Here is a 20,001-nt window from a genome sequence, read left to right as displayed (position 1 = left end):
GCCTAACATACTTTGATGATAATTAATGTACTCTTATGTGGCAAATAACCCTTATAATAGAATGGGTGGATAGACAAATACCTGTAATAAATAAGGCACGGAATCTGTCCCCTAGCTAAAGTCGTCCCGTTGAAGCTCAGCGAGCAGGAGGCGAACCGGAACGTGGTGCCGTCTGGGCCCTTCACCGAGGGCAAACCGCAGTCACCGTTGGCTGTCCGTCCACCGTGATTACATAGTCTTATGGCGTAGCGTAGATCCTCCTGCAATTATTTTACTTCTTAAGCTGGGATTTATTTTCTAGTATACAATCAAAACTGGCTAACAAATCTCTCGTTACTATTTTATATCAGTAGTCGTAATCGAGATGAGATTGTTAGGTATTGATTACGAATTAGAGGTACTGAGACAAATTATGGATCTGGGTTTGCAGGATATGCGCGGCTGCTGTAGCCACGCACGAAACTTCGTCAAACGTGATCTGCACCTAAGCGTGCATCAACTAGAACACAAATGCTCGGACGCGCCTCGCCCGACGGACTTCCGTTATAAACTCGCACAAACCTTCAGAGGCACGGGCCGGTCGAACTTTAGCTGCACCATGTCGTGCTGGCAGTCGGAAGCGGAGAAGGCCCCGTGCGCCACCTCGACGCTAACCCAGCAGTGCGCCGGGTTCGAGTCTTCGCCTGACGCTCGCAAATGCTGTAAATTCGGAATACACGAACATACGAAATAAATAATAAGCGTATGTCGAGGATTTTACATTTTCACCTATACAGTGTATGATGACTTCATCTGCTCAACATATGTTGACGCACCGCTTACGCAGCCAGATGTATAAAAATTTAACGTTTGTGTCGCAACGCAACGTGTCCTCTATTACGACTCACTACCCCATTGGGGTTGGTTCTTTACGTTTTTATGTTTTGGATGCTTAAAAATAATAAATATTATAGGACATTATTACACAAATTGACTAAGTCCCACAGTAAGCTCAATAAGGCTTGTGTTGAGGGTACTTAGACAACGATATATATAATATATAAATATTTATAAATACTTAAATACATAGAAAACACCCATGACTCAGGAACAAATATCCATGCTCATCACACGAACAAATGCCCTTACCAGGATTTGAACCCGGGACCATCAGCTTCGTAGGCAGGGTCACTACCCACTAGGCCAAACTCCATACAAATTTTTTCATCGAATTCATGTAATGAAAGGTTATGACTGCCTATCAAAGATAGATAGTCATAGTAATAGAATTTAGTATAGAGGCGTATTGTCAAAGTAAATTTTGTAGTCAACTAAATTTACTGCCATATTTCGACACAGGTCTAAAACTCTTAGAACGACATATGGCTATCTGACCCATGTTCTTTGACTTATATGTGTTAAATCGCCATCTACTCGAGTATTTATCTTGATTTTTCGAGGCATGTTTTTTTCTTAGACTGTATTTATCTTATACGGAATTATATATATCTTTGGTCCCAGTAAAGATAAGAACGGCGCTGAAGCGTGTAATTATAGCTACCCGAACATCGTGCAACAGCTCAATGGAGTACTCGTAGTTGCCGACGCCGCCGAAGACGCCGACGCCGACGAGCATGACGCCGGGCCGGTCCACGGTGAAGCAGATGGCGTCGGGGCTGCCGTTGCCCGTATTCCACGAGCGCGACTGGTTCACGCGCATGAAGCGGGACGGGGTGGTCAGGTGCTTTACTGCGTTTGTGTCTAGGTCCTCCTAAGCCACAAATGGATGAACTTAATTTTTGTTACCATTAGGGTCTTATTAGTTGTTTATAACGCGCCTGTTGTGACTGAACTTATCTATACAATATACTCGTATCATGTCATGACAAATAAGTAAGGGTTACATTAGTCATACCTATCAACTAGCAGGAGCAGGACCTTATCTCGGTAAAAGGTTTAACTCCGATAACTGAGTCAACGATAGTGCTTAACACTTTCCAATACAACATGAACACACATACGTGTTCTTGGCAGTGAATGTGTCAAGTAAATCTTAAAAACAAACTGCTAGTTATAAAAATCGAATATTTTGGAGGTAATAGGATACATACCATATCATATAGATACCATACCAGTGTTGAAAATGAAAAAAATGAAAAATGAAAAAATGTTTATTCTGTTTAAGAATTACTTATACAGTTGTAAGTGTTGGCGCCTCTTTTTAAGTAACAAATACCGTATAGTGTTGTCAGCATGGTTCCATTTTTATCGCTTGTCACTATGCCCATCACTTTCGCACTTACATACTTGTTAGAACGTGTCAGGCATGGTGACAAATGATAAAAGATTAATCTAATGTGTACACGCTCGGTCTGCTTGATCTTGCCGTGTTTTTGGGGCTGTCCACACTGGCGTGTTTCATCGCTGTATTCCAATTTGTCACCGCCATTTGGCCTAGGCTTGTGTAGTAGGTACATGTACTAAAGTCAAAAAGACGCAATTAGCTTTACTGTACTAGACCGAACTATTCCCAAATGATTCTGCTCTTAGTAAATTTTAGTACACTACAGGCAAAACGGAACGGGAACGGGGAGTGACACTGACAGCAAAGCTATCCGAGTGATCTGATCGAACTAACGCCGAGCGCGTGCGATAACGACCGAAAGGCTCTCGGCTAATATGAGCGAGATAGCACATAGCCAATATGTCAAGCAGGCGGGGCATTACGTCCAGGAGGTGCAACCATCTAAATAGACGCACCCATAACTTACCCTTATATTTGTGGCACTATGAGACAGCTCCGCGATTATTCTTGCGGCGAACTTGCAGCAGAAATCAGTCAATCGCTCGTTCTGCTTCATCTCGCCGTGGTCGTGCGGCTGGCCGCACTGGCGCGTCATCATCTGCTGCTTGATGGGGATTGTCACTATGTCCAGCAGGCGGGGGACTACGTCGAAGAGGTGCCACTCGTTGTAGTTGGCCTTGGCGTCGGTGGCGTCTGCTTGCTAAACGGGAACCAAATACGAAAAGCGTGTAATATATCTAAGAAAAAAGAATAAGTGGATTGGCCTGACTAAAAGAAATGCAAAAGCCATAAATACACCAGTGTAGTTTATATTCAAGTCCTTAACTCCCAAAGTTTTAAATTTGCCAGTCACTTTGAAATTTCCTACGTGACTCGACCAACAGTGGGATTCCTGAGTTCCGGTATACTAAGTTTAGTATACCACGCCATAAAAATAAGTTAGGAGATATACTCGGCGAAGAGCATGTCAGGCCATGCTCGGTGTAGGATTCCGTAGTTAGTTACCATTCTGTCAGAATAGGCTAAGCTATTAGAGATCTTAAGGACTATTAGTAAGTGTCATGTAAGCTACGGACGGACAGACAGACGGACATGGCGAAACTATTAGTTGACTAGGGAGCCCTAAAAAAGGACTAAATACTTGCTTTGATTGCGTGACTGTTATTTGCTCTAGGTGGGACGGGAGGCGGTTTCTGCGCATGAGACGATCGAGGGACCGTCGCTGACTTGGATGGGACTTCTTTTACCACCTGTGTACCAAAATAATTTTATAAGAATTGAACTATTATACGGTATCTACTGTTTATCTCCAAACAATAGTCCAGGCATTATCAAAAACAATGACATAATAGTACATTGTGCAACAAGGGGGTAAGTGAAATATCGGAAACGAGGGTGTTAATTCTCGGCAGCCGCAGGCTGGAGGGAAGTAAAGACCCGAGTTTGCAATATTTTTACCCTCTGAGTTACACACAATGTTTTTCATCAGTCATCACTTTTACGAAGAAAATATTAAATTTTAAGCGAAATAATTATTTAACACGGTGATATTATTAGCTATTAAATTGATTAAATAGAAATGTTATTTTAACAGTAAAACTCATTTATACCTACTTGGTTCGTATGAATTAGTCATAATTAAAAAAAACTATAACTCACTCGTGAGTTATAGCTTTTTTCACAATCCATAACTCCATGATATAGGTATCTTTCAGTACACCTGCACGAAATAAGATCTTTTTCGAGCAAGTGTGATGAAAGTAATATTGTCATTCTTTCGTTCCATTACAAAATTTTCAACATTTATACAAAGATTAATCATAATAAAGATTTGAATTTGTTTACTAGCGAATGAGTCCAAAACATGGGAGAGATCTGGGATCAGACCCAGCATTCAATCGTAACTAACCCTCGTCTCTGACCGGCGGGGTTCATTCAGGCTGACGCAGCTCTGCGTCACGGGCACTATGTACTGCAGTACGTCACGCAAGCTCCGTGAGCCACATAACGCCGCACAAGTAGCCGTCAACTCTCGAATTTGGGCAGGGGGAACTACTCCTTCCTACAACCATACATAAATGTTAAATTACCTACTCATCAATTTGAATGGAGATGCTTTAAGATAATTACGAATGATGATTAATTCCGATAATCCATATTTGAACATTTTCGAAATAATCGAAAGCTCTATTTATAAGCTTACCTTCACATAAAATAAAAGTGAGCATAGATGATTCCATTTCAAACTAGGCGTCGGGAAGAAAGCATGGAAGCACGCAGTGATTGTCTCGTGGCACTCTTGTAGTATAGAATTAGTCATCTCTAGGGCAAATTGTACAAAGCATATTCTATGCGTCTTGTTCTTGCCAGGCTTGCGCGGCAGCATGGCACAGGTCGGGGTTTGATCGGTCATTATTGCTTGTATTAAGTTTCTCACATCAGCGATCGCGTCAAAATATGACATATACTCGTGTGAATTTCTCTTCTTATTGTTTTGTGGGTAAATTTCATTCACATAAGACCTAACTAATCTTAAACATGCTCGAATTATGTAGACTAGTCTTTTTTGATGTTTCATAACCGTTAGTTTTTGATAATTGATGGGTATCTGACCATTGGTTTCTAGAACAATTTCTTTAAAAGTATTCCAGCTCCACTGTAAAAGAGTTATAAGCGAACGGAAGCACGACACTGTAACTTTTCTTGATATGTTTTTGGTTAGAACTATGACCGGGTCTCCGGAGTCGACGTGTCTGATGGGCATGGAGTGTTCGAGGCTGACGGTATTGTAAAGCAGGCAGGGGATCTGACCTGCGTTCACGTCAGTCCCGTTGTTAGACTTCTTAGAGGTTTTAAAATGGAATCCGATCTCGTCGTTGATGACCATGGCTTGGCCGGACGAACCGCAGTCGGAGGAAGGACCGTTGATGCACGCCCACGCAACATACCACCTGTTAGCCTGTGGTACATCAGAAAAAATTAAGCATTTGTAGTGGCGTGCTCTTGTGCTGGAGGCCAAGACTCATTTCGGGTCAATGCGCCAACCAAGTAAGTATAGTAGATTGTTATCCAAGGGTGGAAAGTGAACCATATCACCCGAGTTATCAGTTCGAGGGTGAGGTGGTTACTTTTACCAGAGTTAAACACTGTACAGTCAGCGTCAAATACTTTGTTGCATCCAAAGTAGCCAAATAGTTCGGTACACCATATATTTAGTATGGTGTACCGAACTATTTGGCCACTTTGACTGCTACAAAGTATTTGACGCTGACTGTACTTTTCATTTCGACTATGAGGAAAGTCGAACACAAGAAATGTAGGTTATGACTGGAATTGGCGCCATTTACGTTATGATCGGAAAACAATCTAAAACCATAGACAATCCGATCTTTAATTAGAATCTATCTGAAATGGCCTTAATGTATGTGCTATATTAAAAAAAAGTGAAACTGAATGTATGAATGTAATGTAATGATAATATTTTAAACATTCATCGTCATATATATTGATTTATTAACAGATATTTATGTTTATTTCATACATTTAAACACAAAATACTAGTAGTAAATTTTTCAATAATGCAATGCACTTAACATTTAAAATCGATAATACTTGGTCTGAAAATGCGAAAGCTAATATTAGAGCTTTTAACTGAATAATATAGCATTATATGGTTGTTAGCCGTTGCTCGAAGTACAAATAAAATAAAAAAATACTTTCCACCCTAAAATTGCATTTCCCACCCGACTATCAGCCTATGAAAGGTGAACTTTCCAAATAGGAGATATGAAAAGTAATTTAGACACACAAAATGTGCAAAAGAAAGGGTTACGCAAGAATAACAATGACTAGAATAGGTACCACGATCGGAACGGGCGCGTCGAAGAGCACGGGGAAGCGGTCCCTCGGCGCGCACTCGTACACGACCTCCTCGCTCTCGGCCGCCAGCTCGCCGTCACCCTCCTGGTCGCCGCCCTCGGGCCCGATGTCGAACAGCTTGATCCGCGCCGTGTAATCGCCCCGACCACCGAACAGGCCGAAACCACCTGCAAGTAAATAACAACAGAAACATAAGCGTTTTACGTGGACAATGTTCCTAGAGCAGATTAGAGCTAGGCTAGATCATTTCTTAAACGTGCCGAATAAGAAGTAAATAATATCGACATACATACCTAAAAGGACGTCAGTATCACACATGAACCGTATCGCTTCGACGGAATGGCCCGAATAGCCCCAGCCGCCGCCGTGGCTTTCGAAACGATTAACCGTTAGAAAGTCATCCTTCGCAGGAGCCACGGGAGAAGACTCGCTATCTCTTTTACATTCCACTATGCACGGTCTAAAAAACAAGTTTTTTTTTTGTTACCTATTAAATTCTTAAGTTTGACATATTGTTTAAATCGCATAGCGCGAAACGGTAACTCTCCCCTAGTCTCCTTCCGAGACTTTGGGCACAGCGACAATAGCGATAATTACTTGTTGCACAACAAAAAGAGTACATTAATACGACACTTACTTGGAATCATGTGCATATGTTAAAGAATCCAAACAGCCCAACAGATGCAAAGCCGCATGTATTCTCGTAACAGAGCAGGAGAGCGCGGAAGGGATCGCCAACTCCTGATTCAACACCGACATGTTCGACAACGCAACATTATCTACCGGCCGGTCATCGTTATTGCAAATCACTTCAAAGTTTTCCAAATTCTTAAAGTCTTCCAATCTTTTCATGCTGCCATGGTTCGGATATTCTATTTCCTCATCATTTGGATAAAGTTCAGAGTCATTGTTACAGCACCTCTGGAGTTTGTGGGAATCGAATGCCAATATGTTGTAGCACTTCATGACTCTCATTTGCGGTTGGTAGCACCAAAGAACGTCGTACAGGGGATCCAGACAGGCCAGCGTGTTCACGAAGTCGACCTGCTCCGAGCCCGTCCACGCGTTGCATGAGCCGTCATTCTTGTTTATGGTTATACATTTGAATGTGTGCTCGGGTCTATTCGGTAGAATAACTAAAAGGTACAAAATCATGCGATTATCATCACAGCATTAATTTCTAATTTTGATCTAGGCGTCACTTCACTTGTTGACGAAAAACAAGCGATTATGAACTGATGGTCTGTTTACACATTTATAAGTGTAAATTTACTACCTAACGCAATTAGCATATCGCTATCTAGTGTAGAGTACGATTTCACGTTGAAAAGTGTGAGTATGTAAACGTCGTAGGTAAAATATTAAGCAATTTCTCACCTATGGTATTACTATTGGCTGTTATTGTCGAGCTGAAGAGCGTATCTGTTTTAATGAGAGCCTGCGACACTTGCACGAATGTCTGATCACCCGAAGCGCTGAGCCACACGGCCTTGCAGGAATGCCTCGGCCCCAAGCGAGGAACGCGTCCTGGAGTGGCGTACCACACTGGACACCGATCCGTGCGCGCTGGCTCGTCAATGCGTGGTCGTCCTAGTGCGCCTTTCTGTTGAAACATATATAAAATACAAACGTTGTTTGGGTTTGACAATAAGCCACATAAACTGCCAAGAACACGCTAGATGCGCATATTATATTGGAAATGGGGCGCTTAGCACTGAAAGTTTTAAATAACGTACAGATTTTTTATTTATTTGTGAAGATAACCTATCATTATGGTGGAAAACTATGAGCACGCCAGCACACGAAGCCTTTTGCGGGTTCATGGAGATTAAAGGGAACTTCTTGAATCTTAATAACGTACAACTTAAAACAGCGCCGAGGACGCTCTCATACGCCATACGAGGTGGTGTTCGAACGCTACATAGGACCATCACGAAGTGTGTTGTAGTACCTGGTAGCTCCCGAAAGTGTACAACTCGCCGTCCCGGGTGAGCACGGCGGTGTGGTTGCTGCCGGCTGCGATGGCGCTGGCGCGCGGCGCCCGCACGCGCACCACGCGGTGGTGTGCCGACACGTCACCCGCGCCCAGCTGCCCATACTGGTTCGAGCCGAACGTTAATACTTCACCTGTGCAACACATGCTATTCAATGTCATATTTTCTGTTTTAATTACCTTGAAGCCATCTAACTACAGGCCAATAGTATGGTTCGCAAGGCTCATACCATACGTAATTTGTAAAAGCCAACTTTTTAGAACTGTCTGAGTTTTTTTCTCCCATTTATGAAAATATTTACCCTCAGAACTGAGTCTTTCAAATAATCACACCTTAACAAAGATATTCTACAATGATTTAAACTTTTATGATTTCTACGCATTATTATTGACTAAAACGGGGTTTATAATTAAATTAAATCGTTGGATGTAAATTTAAAACTTAAGTTTACGCGATTAAGTACCCTTTTAATCAATAATAAAGATATTCGAGTTAGTCTTTTACCATAGTCGGGACACTATAGTTCGATTTTATTGAAACAAAAAAATCATTCTAATTTACTAATGTTGCACTAATGACTAGGGTAAACAAGAACAGGAAGCAAGCAAGATCAAGAAGAAACCTCTATAATACTATCAGACATATAAAAAGAAAAATAAGCGATAAGATGAGAGAGTCGCGCGGGACAGTAGTTATTCTCCTCTTTTCTCGTAAACTAAAGTGATTGAAGGCAAAATTCTGGTTGTGAACCATTTGCAGCCTTGTTTTGATCAGTACCAAAAATGGAATGGCAATGTGAATGAAGGCTTCTTGTCCTGCTCTACAAAATCTACATCTACAAAATGATTGTACCATGCTCGGTGAGCAACACGGAGTGGTGCAGCCCAGTGGCGACGGCGACGACGCGGTGGCCGCCCGGCACGGTGACGCGCGCCGGCGGCAGGCAGCTCACCTTCAGGCTGCCGTCGCGCTCCGCCTCCGACGCCGTACTGTGGCCCTCGTACTGCCCGTATCGGCCGTTGTCTTTGTCTATAATCATATTCACAATGTCCAGGTTGTAACGTCAAATTACATTGATGTAAATTAATCAACGACAGAAAAGGAAGAAAATATGGGCCTTATGCCACTTATACTCGTACTTATGTACACATGTTCTATGTATTCTTGCTTTACTTTCGCTTTCTCGGAGTTGACCAACCAACCAAAACATTAACTTGAGGCTTTGAGTTCTTCTTCTTAAAACTTAGCTAAACTGCAGTTCACTCAGCACTGACCGCTTCTAGCGTCGGAGCGGGAAGCGTCGTCGTCGTCGTCGGCCGGCAGCCGCTCGGCGCACACGCTCTTGTACGCGTCCGCGCAGCGCCGACACACGCCGCAGGAACTGCAACCGCTGTCACCTTCACCGCAGCCACATTTCCTTCGAACATATAGTCGGATAATTTTAATAATCAGAATAATTATTCCGAAGCTTTTTATTAATATGATGGTGTTACTAATTTTAGCAATTATAACCTAAGGCAGCTGTTCCATTGGCACACTTTTTGGATGCATTTCAACATGTTTAAAAAACAACTACGCAATGCAAGTTAACCCCTTATGTCTCACGGTTGCTTTATCGGGTCAGCAATGACAAGCTTCAATTCTAAAGAAAAAGTCGTTTTTAGTTCGCAAATTTTGAAGCCGTAGGGGCCTAAGGGCGATGGGGTTATCTTAAATTGTTATTCTGCCTACCGTAGTCAATAGTCATAGTACAAATATTCTGCAGTCAGTTACTCACTCCCCAGGCACTCTGTTCGGAAGTCGCGCGCAATGGCACGCGCTAGAGAAGCCCGTACATTCTCTGCACAGGGGACACACTCTGCAGTAGTCCGTCGCAAACGTGTGCGTCACGCACAACGGCGGCTCTTTACTCTGCCGGCGCATCGAGAACGACTCTGACGAATAAAACAAAATGTAGTACACACGAAAATTAATTTAATTACGTTATAGCATAGACAAATATTTCTCTATGGTTATAGTAATGATCAAATATACTGACTTTCCTTAGTGAAACCAAATTCGCGTCCGCACTGGCCTTTGTTGTTGATACCAAACGTGTAGACTTGGCCGAAGGTAGTCAAAGCTACAGCATGAGCTTTTCCTAGGGCGACCTACAAAATCAAATCGTTATCTTTTTGTTGTTGTTTCACTAATTAACTAACAAAATACATATAGGTAACAAAATACATATTATTAAATTATAAAACGGGACTTAATCGCGCAAAATAAAATAAATTTATGTATTCCGTTCCAGTCACCTGGCGTTAATAAAATTGATTGCAGTTGTGGTAGTTCCTATATCGGAGAAACTAAGCACACCACAGCAGAAAGAGTTGTACATTGTGAAACGAGGGGGGGGGGGGGGGGGGGGGGGGGGGGAAGTGAAATTTTGGAAGCGAGGGTGGTCCCGAGTTTGCAATATTCTTACCCCCAGAGTTACACACTATGTTTTTCATCACGCTTGCGAATAAAAATTAAATTTTAAGCGGAATTTGTAAAGACCCCCTTATTCATAAACGTATACTAAAGTTACGATGCCGCTAATCATCGTTTGTCCCTTTCCATCATGCCAATACATCGGAAAGGGACAAACGATGATTAGCGGCATCGTTACTTTAGTACACGTTTATGAATAAGGGGATAAGTGCGGGAAGTTCAAAACTCGCGGGGCTAGAAGATGTTGATGTCAAAACTTTGACTTTGACTTTAGCCAGTCTTCTCCGAGACCACAAGGACAACGCCGTCCTCTTAACGTCGGCAATCAAGTCCCGTTTTATAAATTAACTAGACGAAAACCCGGCTTTGCCCGGGTAAAATAATAACTCGAACACTCAGTTAGTCAGTAGAAAAATGCGGCTATATAATGTTTAAGAAAAAAAAAATCGACTTCAATGAGGGAGACCGGTGAAAGAACGATTATTGTTGATTTTAGATTTCATACAATGAAATTAAAAAAGACAGCGTCCTACGCCCAATTATGTAGAAAAGGAAGTAACATGTCTTTTTTTGCCACTGCACCCACCGTGACACATTTCAGATTTGCCCTATGGTTGACTGGTAAGATACCCGCAATAGGGTATTCAACTGTATTTAAGATAAATTATTTCACACCATGCATGAAATAAAGCACCGGATAATTATTAAAAAAACTAAATAGGATAGAATTATAAAAATGTGCCTTGAAAACCTAACTGCTTGGCAAAGAGAACAAATTGCCAAACGTGAACTATGCATCATTGAAGAGTTCTATTCTGTTCATCATCAGCAGTTCCACTTCATCAAATGTCATTTCTACAAATGTAAATACTTGACTAAGATAACTATATATATGCCTTTAACATTTGTGGAGTTCCCTTGAGTCCTCATGGACCCTATCGTCAGAACTCGAACTTGACAAAAATTTGCCTTTAAAATCTAATTTACTTAACAAACACAGCGAAGAGGAGAAATCGCCAAACGTGTACTATGCGACGTTGAAGAGTTCCATTCTGATCATCATCAGCAGTTCCACTTCATCAAATGTCACTTTTTTAAATGTAAATGCTTGATTTGTTACAGAAAGTACAAAAATCACTATATGTATGCCTTTCACATTTGAAGAGTGCCCTCGATTCCTCATGGATCCCATCATCAAAACTGAGTTTTGACAAAAACGGGACCAATCTGTATATATATAAATTCAAACAAAAAAATAATAATTTTCAAAATCGGTTCAGAAATGACGGAGTTATGGAGTAACAAACATTTAAAAAAACATACAACCGAATTGATAACCTCCTCTTTTGAAATCTTGAAGTCGGTTAAAAATGTAGGCGTGAAGGGTTGTCCTCCCATAGAAAATTTTATTTACCGCGCCTTACTTTATACATCATTTACAAACAGTGACATACATAGTCATTCTTTAAAAAAAAGTTTGTGCATCTTACACACTGGGTGCCAGCCAACCAACATGCCGTCGCAAACGTGTTCACAATTTCAGAACGCATCCGTCGCTGTCATTTTCCAAATTAAACTTTCAGAGTGATATCAACGAACTTTCAGAGTGATATCAAAGAAACTTTAACGGAAATTGTGAATTGGTTAAATGAACATAATTTGGAACTTAATATGAGCAAAACCAAATTAATTCAATTTCACCCGTACCAGAAAGAAGATTTAGATTTATCGGCAACGTCAAAAGAACTTGGCATCGAAGAGGTTAGCTCATTCAAAATATTAGGACTAAACATTGACACGGGTTTAAATTGGAAAACGCATATTGAAGAGGTCAGGAACAAACTATCACGTTTTTTGTTTGCATTAAGTGTACTTAAAAAGGAACACAATAGTACATTACGATACAAGTGCGAAAAATAGGAAATTCGAAACGAGTGGCGATAAATTAAAACACGACCGAAGGGAGTGTTTTAAATCGACACGAGTTGCGAATTACCTATTCGCACATGTATCGTACAACGTTTTACAGTACATATGGCCCTTTAAATGTTCGACACAGTAACATAATATGCTACTTCTCGCACTAGTGCTATAAAGTAGCCCCATATGTACTGTAAACGTAGATTGTGCACTTTCGGCATATTACGCATATGCCTATGCATGGTTGCGGTACGGAGTAATCCTATGGGGGAATAGCACAGACGTCGAAGATCTGTTCATAGCACAAAAAAAATGCGTGCGCGTTATAGCCAATATCCGACAACCAGAAAGCTGCCGACCACACTTTATTAACCTAAAGCTTCTTACCTTGCCATGCATTTACATACTGGAGGTTGGACTATTTGTAAGAAAACACATATCTAACTTCCAATATGTTAAAAGCGCGCGTCGAAATAGACAACTAGCACTTCCAGAACCTAAATTAACTATTTATAAAAACGGGCCCTATTACCAGTCAATAAAAATATATAATAAAATCCCAGATTCTATTAAAATTGTTGAAAGCTATAATATATTTCGAAATAAACTCAAATCGTGGTTAATTAGTAAATCATTCTATTCATATCAAGAATTTATGACATCTGATAACGAATAAGTATTAATTTCAATTTTTATTTTTCTTTTATTTTATCTTTTACCTTTGTCTCAATGTAATGGAATGATTTAATGAATTGACATTATTATTATTTAGATAATTACACGCTAGTTATTATTAGAAATTAGTATTAGTAAGACTCGCCATATTTTAAATTAGATATTAGGCAATAGGTAATAATATGTTTTGTAAGGTAATTTTAAGTATTTAGTTGATAAGTTTAACTTGCTATACTCTACTCAGGGTCCATGTTGTGAAAATTTAATTTAACATAACATCTGTATGTACCATGGAATGCAATTAATAAATGAAATGAAATAAATATGGCCTACCTTTCGTCATGTGTTTGTCATTAAATTAACACTTTTAAATGCAAAATACGCGATAATCCGAATTTTGCTAATATATGTAGTCGATTCAAAACTCTTATTTTTTAACGCTCTTTCATTTGAGTATAATTTCATTCGGGTCTACCGTTAACCTAGACGGAATTATTAATATAGACATAATGTGTAAAAGTTTAAATCAGTGTTTTACAATATAGGTAATTCAGCAGGTAATACAACATAAATCAATCGTGTTTATTACTAAGTTCAATTCACTACGGCTCTGAATGTGTGGTAGTAGTGTTATTCTTATTAGTAGTTGGTAAATGTGTCAAAATCTAGTTAAAAGTCCCACTTTGTCGCTTATCATAAGGACGAGATTTGCTTGTATTTTATGGCAAGCGACAAAGTGGGACATTTTGCTTGGAAACAATACAAATAGCCATTACTAGAATGTCAAAATGGATTTTATTAATTCAAACCTGTGAAATCGTTTGAATACTGATAAGGGCAAAGTTACGTTAATAAAGTCGCTCTACTTACATAATATACTTATATCAAAAACTGAAGCTCAACCCATGTACTTAAGTGGCGCAAATATAATTGAAAAAAGCAAGCAATCATAAATAGTGAAGCATGCTTATAACCTTATTGTTTTATATAATTAGAAAATTATCCGCACCTGTTTTGTAATTATTTACCTGAACGATCCTCTCATTTTTCAATCCGGTGACAAGCCCTGTAGAGTCGCATTGTTGCGTGTCTTTGCCGAACATCAGTAACAATCCTTGTCGAGTGACGAGTGCCGTCGATCCGTAGTTACACGCAGCGTACACTATGAAGTGACCTTCGGCCTGACGAGAAACCAGAAAAAGGAAATGTTCCCATCACTAGTTGATATTTACATATTTGTATTACTACTACTGTGAGTTAAAAAACCTTCGATTCGGCTTGGTGATACTTTGGACTAAAAATATTTCAGAGTGCTTCGAGTCGTGAGATTTTTCGTCAGTTTCAGATTTAAATTATTGACTTAATATAATAATGACTATTGAATGAAATGTTAAACATGAAGTCAGCAACGTAGCGGTAAATTTTTATTTTATTTTTGAACCTGCTACATATGTAGTGAAAATGTCAAATCATTTGTCAATTGTACAAAGAGTACGGGGGATTCTTCGTAAGTTTAAAAAAGATACAGTTAAAATTATGTCATGCTTTGATTTAATGCTTAGTTTTAAATCTGAGAAGAGACTTGATGACAAGGGCCGTTAAGGCACCGTAGGTTCGTATTTTTCTCTCACTCGCAGGCGTGAGCGAGATGAATGGCCGTGCTCGGGACCGAGGATATCATGTTTTTGAATATTTATTTGCTGCAACTTTTAACATATAAAATCGATTGCGTGCGTTTTAGACGTATCTTCGTGATTTTTTTTCTATCGAGCGTAAGTTAAAAAATCTGGATTCAAATCGATGAAGTCACTGGAGAAAATCCTCAAGATTGGTAATAAAATGTTTGGCAACCGTAATGTGATCTAAATACGCGGCACGATTTTTCAAAACATCCGTTCTCTGAAACTATGGCATTTTAAAGACTCAGTGAATCTCCAAAGAGGATCCAGTGAACAAACCTTGATAATTTTCTTAGGTCTCGTGGGTTTAGGCGTTCGGCGGTGTTTGCTAGCGTCGCCGTCCTCGCCACGCCGCGCCACGCCCGTGAACAGAGCAGTGCCATTGTCCAGGACGAGTATAGCGTGCACACCTTCGTGTCCAACGGCAACCTAAAACATACAATTTCTTTCATAGGGAATACCTATTACACAAAAGCACAGGGCACTACTAGTACAAACTATTAAGCCACTAACGCAAAAACCGAAAATTGAAATTTTATTATGTGCTTCTCTATCACTCTTGCATATTCGAGCGTTAGAGAGGCCCATAACGAGATTTTTATTTTCACGTTTCGCGTTAGACTCAATGAATCAATGTCATAGTGAAAAAAACTTTTTAAAAGTAATCGGCAAGCTCGGCCGAATTTCACCTTCCTATACAAATGGAGTTACGTTCTCATTTTAAAACTATGCACGTGTTGAATTGTAATTAAACTTTGCACATATAATAACATGATGTATATCTAGTCCTGTAATTAGTTTATATGCTCCAGTTTATAAAACAAACGAAATAGAACAAAAACAAGTTTAGTATGGAAAACTTAAATTCGCTTTTTTTGACAATGGTGTCTGAAGCTAGATAAACTAGTTACAGGACTAGATATACCTTATCCTATTGTAATTACAAAGTTTCAGAGCAATTCAGCAAGTCGTTTTAAAATGAGAACGTAACTACGTTTGTATAGAGCTTGCTGTGGTGACTCTTAAGGCATATTACGTATAAGTTAATCTATGGTTTACAATATGTGCTAGTGTTGCACTCTGGCGGCAGAATATTGCGGCAATACCCACTATTAAATTAAGGCGATCGTGGACAACCGCTTCTCAATACAAACATAGTCTTAAGATTCCTCCCTAGATATTGACATTGTAAAAAAAATACACAACACATTGTGTAATTTGTTAGATTTTTTGATTACTATAAGAGTTAGGCGCCAAAACAAATTAATACAAAAAAATATAAGCTCCTTCCTACCTAACTTTTATACACATATATATATATATATATATAATCAAACGAAGGGGCATAGCTTTGGTAAATATACATCGAGGTGCGTGTATGGAGAAGCGGTCACGTGAAGTCGTTTCCTTTCCTCTTAAATACGAGTAATAGCGGTCCGCCCACCGAAAATAAAGAGAGTAGCGATCGACTGCTCCCTCGTGCAAAAAACGTGCGTGTAAGATACAGATACCACGTAAACAAAGGTGCGAATATAAGTGTAGAATTGACTACATTTATATTTTCTGACCCTATAATTTTATTGGTTCTCTACATTTTAATTGAAACTAGGAATACGCTAATACTGTTAATAGTTTATTTTTTCCACTGGGATTTGTATTTAATTTATTATACATTTTTTTAATATGTACTAATTCTAAAATGGCGTAACTCCAGTTCTTAATTAATCTGATGTTGTCTGCAATTGTCAATATTTTAAACTGGTCCGTTGTTGTTTTAAAACAGTTTTGATAAAATATCAGTTTTTCTACGATGATTTGGATATTATAACGGATACTGATACACGAATACGATACCAGGCTTTCATACGGATACAACGGATCGACGGATAGACACTAACGAATGTAATTAAATGTTTGTACCATGGAGATATAAAATGGAGCACACTCTAACTTTTTTTGTCATAGTAAATTGAACCTTATCACGGAGGCAGAAAGGTGTTCTTACCAGACTAGAGAAAACGGTCCACTTGAGATAGCAAAAGTGGGGCGCGGTGTCTTACTCGCACATGTTGACAATGTTAAAAACATACCATTGTTGTAGTATTTATATCAATATACTACTGAAATGAAATACTTTCTTATACAATTTTAGTGCTATATACAGAGTGCGGTTCTCAAATATTTTAAGCAATTTGTAAATAATTATGATGTCAATATTATTAACTGATTAATCCAAGCATGTGCATAACAAAAAAAAAACATAATTTTAGAAACTTTGAATATTAATTGGTATCCCCAACTTGATGACATTTATCTTATACCTTTAAACGAGCAATTCTTGTGTATATATATATATATATATATTTCTGTGATCTCGGAAACGGCTCTAACGATTTCGCTGAAATTTGGTATATAGGGGTTTTTGGGGGTATACAATCTATCTAGATTAGTCTTATGTTTAGGAAAACACGTGTTTTCGAGTTTTCATGTGTTTTTCTTTCGACGCAGAATATGGTCACTAATTTCGTGTTGCCGGCCACTGTCCGTCTGGTCCAGCGGGTTAAGACGCGGACTGCTAAATGAGTGTTACGGGTTCGAACTCGCCCGGTGACTAACTTTTGTTTTTTTTTTATATGTTCAAGTTTATATATAATTTTTATTGTTTTAGACAAGTTTAATTTAGTAAAAAAATGTAGTTAAGATTATCACCTATACACCACCATATTACAATAAATAGTTATAACCGTGCAAAGCTCGGTCGCCCAGGTACTATATATATATGCTCTAACGATTTCGCTGAAATTTGGTATATGCGGGTTTTTGGGGGTATACAATCGATCTAGATTAGTCTTATGTTTGGGAAAACGCGTGTTTTCGAGTTTTCATGCGTTTTTCTATCGACGCAGAATATGGTCGCTAATTTCGTATTGCCGGCCACTGTCCGTCTGGTCCAGCGGGTTAAGACGCGGACGGCTAGAAACGAGTGTTACGCGTTCGAATTCGCCCGGTGACAAACTTTTTTTTTATATGTTCAAGTTTATATATTATTTTTTAATTTTTATTGTTTTAGACAAGTTTAATTTAGTAAAAAAATGTAGTTATGATTATCACCTATACACCACCATATTACAATAAATAGTTATAACCGAGCAAAGCTCGGTCGCCCAGGTACTAGATAAAGAAAAAGATAATTTTCGAGATATTTCCAAAACACGTGAATGGTGGAGCTCAGCATTTAATTGCGAAATATTTAAAAAATGGGTAAAAAATGTTGTGTGACAGGTTGTAGAAGTGAAAGTTTTGCTGATTGTGGTATATATTTTCACAGGTGAACCTCATTCAATTTTACTATAAAAATACAAGACGATAATTGTCAAACTCATTAGGGTGACCATGATGTCGGCACGATATGAATCAGTTTTACACAATTCTTATTAAGTACTTAAATAAGTTTATCTAATTAGGTATGTCTATATTTCGGCATGATTAAATTGGTCGAATGATAGCTATTACAGAATAATTAATTGCCAAAATAGAAATCCAAAGTCCGAAACGGTTTTACTAACTACTTATACATATATACCTAATCGATTCGATATAGGTTGGAGACACATTTCCGTCAGTAGAAAAAGGCGGCAAATTTACAAACTAGTTGCAATCACAGATCTACGTTGCTTCGTACCAAAGTTCAAGATTCTGAGTTCACGGAAGGTACCCTGTAGGTTTTGATTCGAGTGTTGATATAAATTCCAGCTTGATACCTCCACGCGTTCCTGAGAAAAAGGGTCTTGACAGACAGACAGACGGACGGACGGACAACAAAGTGATCCTATAAGGGTTCCGTTTTTTCCTCTCGAGGTACGGAACCCTAAAAAAACGCTTTTATGAGATGTACCCTAAAAAAAAATGTTTGTTTGTGGTTTTTAATTTACCGTTCTGTCGCCATGTAAGATTAATGTATCCATGCCAAATTGCAGCTTTCTAGCACTAACGATCACGGAGCAAAGCCGCGGACAGACGGACATGGCGAAACTATAAGGGTGCTAAGGAGGGTACTAGGTGACTACGAAATCCTAAAAGGCGCTATCATTTTTCAAAAACTACTGTCTGAACCCACTGCACCTTAATCGCTGGCTGTTCACACTGGCGGCGAGTACTTTTACCAAGCGAAAGAATTTCCCGTCGTTAGTCATGGCCGCGGGCTTGAAATTTCCAAATGTGAACGGCCATCGAGTGTCCTTGATTTTATTACAAAATGAAACAAACCTGAACTACTTTACATTTCTTCACGTTCGGAGCATCGTTCCTTGAGAACAAGGTCTCTTTCATTAACGTCCACCGTCCTACGTGTGGAGATGCCGCTTTGTATCCCAAACTGGTGCTTTTTCCGGTATAATATACCTGAAATTAATAATAGATTTTTAAACATTTTAGTTTCTATTAATTCTCATTGTTACAAAAACTCAAAGCCCAGTCCTGTTTAAGTATCATTATTAGTGTTGGTTAGTATGTATCTATAAATATGAGTACAGGTTAACTCATTCAAACTCACCTTTCCCGAATTAGTAATCAGCAGCCCAAAGTCCTGTCCTGAGCATAGTCCTACAAGAGGATCATCATCATCGTCATCTAGTTGCATGGCGACGGGCGCGTCCAAATCCAGCGGCCTCCGCGACAGACCGTCTTCGAACGGAGCCCGGCCCAGGGCCAGCGTGCGACGCCGCAGCAGGGGCACATTAAGCTCCTTGCGTGACGTCAGCACGACGGGCGCTACGCTTTCTTCTCGGTCCATTGTGGTGTTTACGTCATACATTCTAATTGTTAGATTATCCTGTAGATAAAAAATCTAATTAGAAAACTAATCGTTATTTTTTAGAATAAATAAATTGAAATATGGATCACTTACGAAATTTGTTAGTATAATCAATCCCAGTTGATTGCCGTCAGTAAAGACAGCCGATTTAGGTTCGACGGGAGCGGGTTGACCGGGCTCCAATCTTATCACATTATTAACTTCAAAGGTATCTTTATCAATTTCAAAAACTTCAGTCTTTTTCCTTCCGATTCTTACATAGAGCTTATTCTGAAATAATAA

General features: G+C 39.3%; 1 protein-coding gene across 1 annotated transcript in view; it reads right to left on the bottom strand.

Annotated features, from left to right (window-relative positions):
- The window catches only part of LOC133527150 (E3 ubiquitin-protein ligase MYCBP2), a 185,246-nt gene that overhangs the window by 160,415 nt on the left and 4,830 nt on the right, over positions 1–20,001 (bottom strand). Inside the window, exons 7-27 of the mRNA XM_061864048.1 lie at positions 19,813–19,989; positions 19,459–19,737; positions 19,173–19,307; positions 15,186–15,335; positions 14,256–14,408; positions 10,196–10,307; positions 9,935–10,091; positions 9,432–9,574; positions 9,010–9,186; positions 8,115–8,290; positions 7,541–7,766; positions 6,801–7,299; positions 6,457–6,623; positions 6,146–6,330; positions 4,488–5,243; positions 4,194–4,346; positions 3,426–3,534; positions 2,751–2,980; positions 1,541–1,750; positions 562–699; positions 82–260 (exon numbers count right to left, since the gene is read on the bottom strand). Of these exons, the coding sequence (XP_061720032.1) occupies positions 82–260; positions 562–699; positions 1,541–1,750; positions 2,751–2,980; positions 3,426–3,534; positions 4,194–4,346; positions 4,488–5,243; positions 6,146–6,330; positions 6,457–6,623; positions 6,801–7,299; positions 7,541–7,766; positions 8,115–8,290; positions 9,010–9,186; positions 9,432–9,574; positions 9,935–10,091; positions 10,196–10,307; positions 14,256–14,408; positions 15,186–15,335; positions 19,173–19,307; positions 19,459–19,737; positions 19,813–19,989 (4,511 nt within the window). The remainder of the gene's footprint in view (positions 1–81; positions 261–561; positions 700–1,540; positions 1,751–2,750; positions 2,981–3,425; positions 3,535–4,193; positions 4,347–4,487; positions 5,244–6,145; positions 6,331–6,456; positions 6,624–6,800; positions 7,300–7,540; positions 7,767–8,114; positions 8,291–9,009; positions 9,187–9,431; positions 9,575–9,934; positions 10,092–10,195; positions 10,308–14,255; positions 14,409–15,185; positions 15,336–19,172; positions 19,308–19,458; positions 19,738–19,812; positions 19,990–20,001) is intronic.

This window comes from Cydia pomonella, chromosome 1 (assembly GCF_033807575.1).
Source record: "Cydia pomonella isolate Wapato2018A chromosome 1, ilCydPomo1, whole genome shotgun sequence".
Taxonomy (NCBI): Eukaryota; Metazoa; Arthropoda; class Insecta; order Lepidoptera; family Tortricidae; genus Cydia; species Cydia pomonella.
The sequence above is the reverse complement of the archived record's forward strand: the minus strand, read 5'-3'. Positions and strand labels throughout refer to the sequence as shown.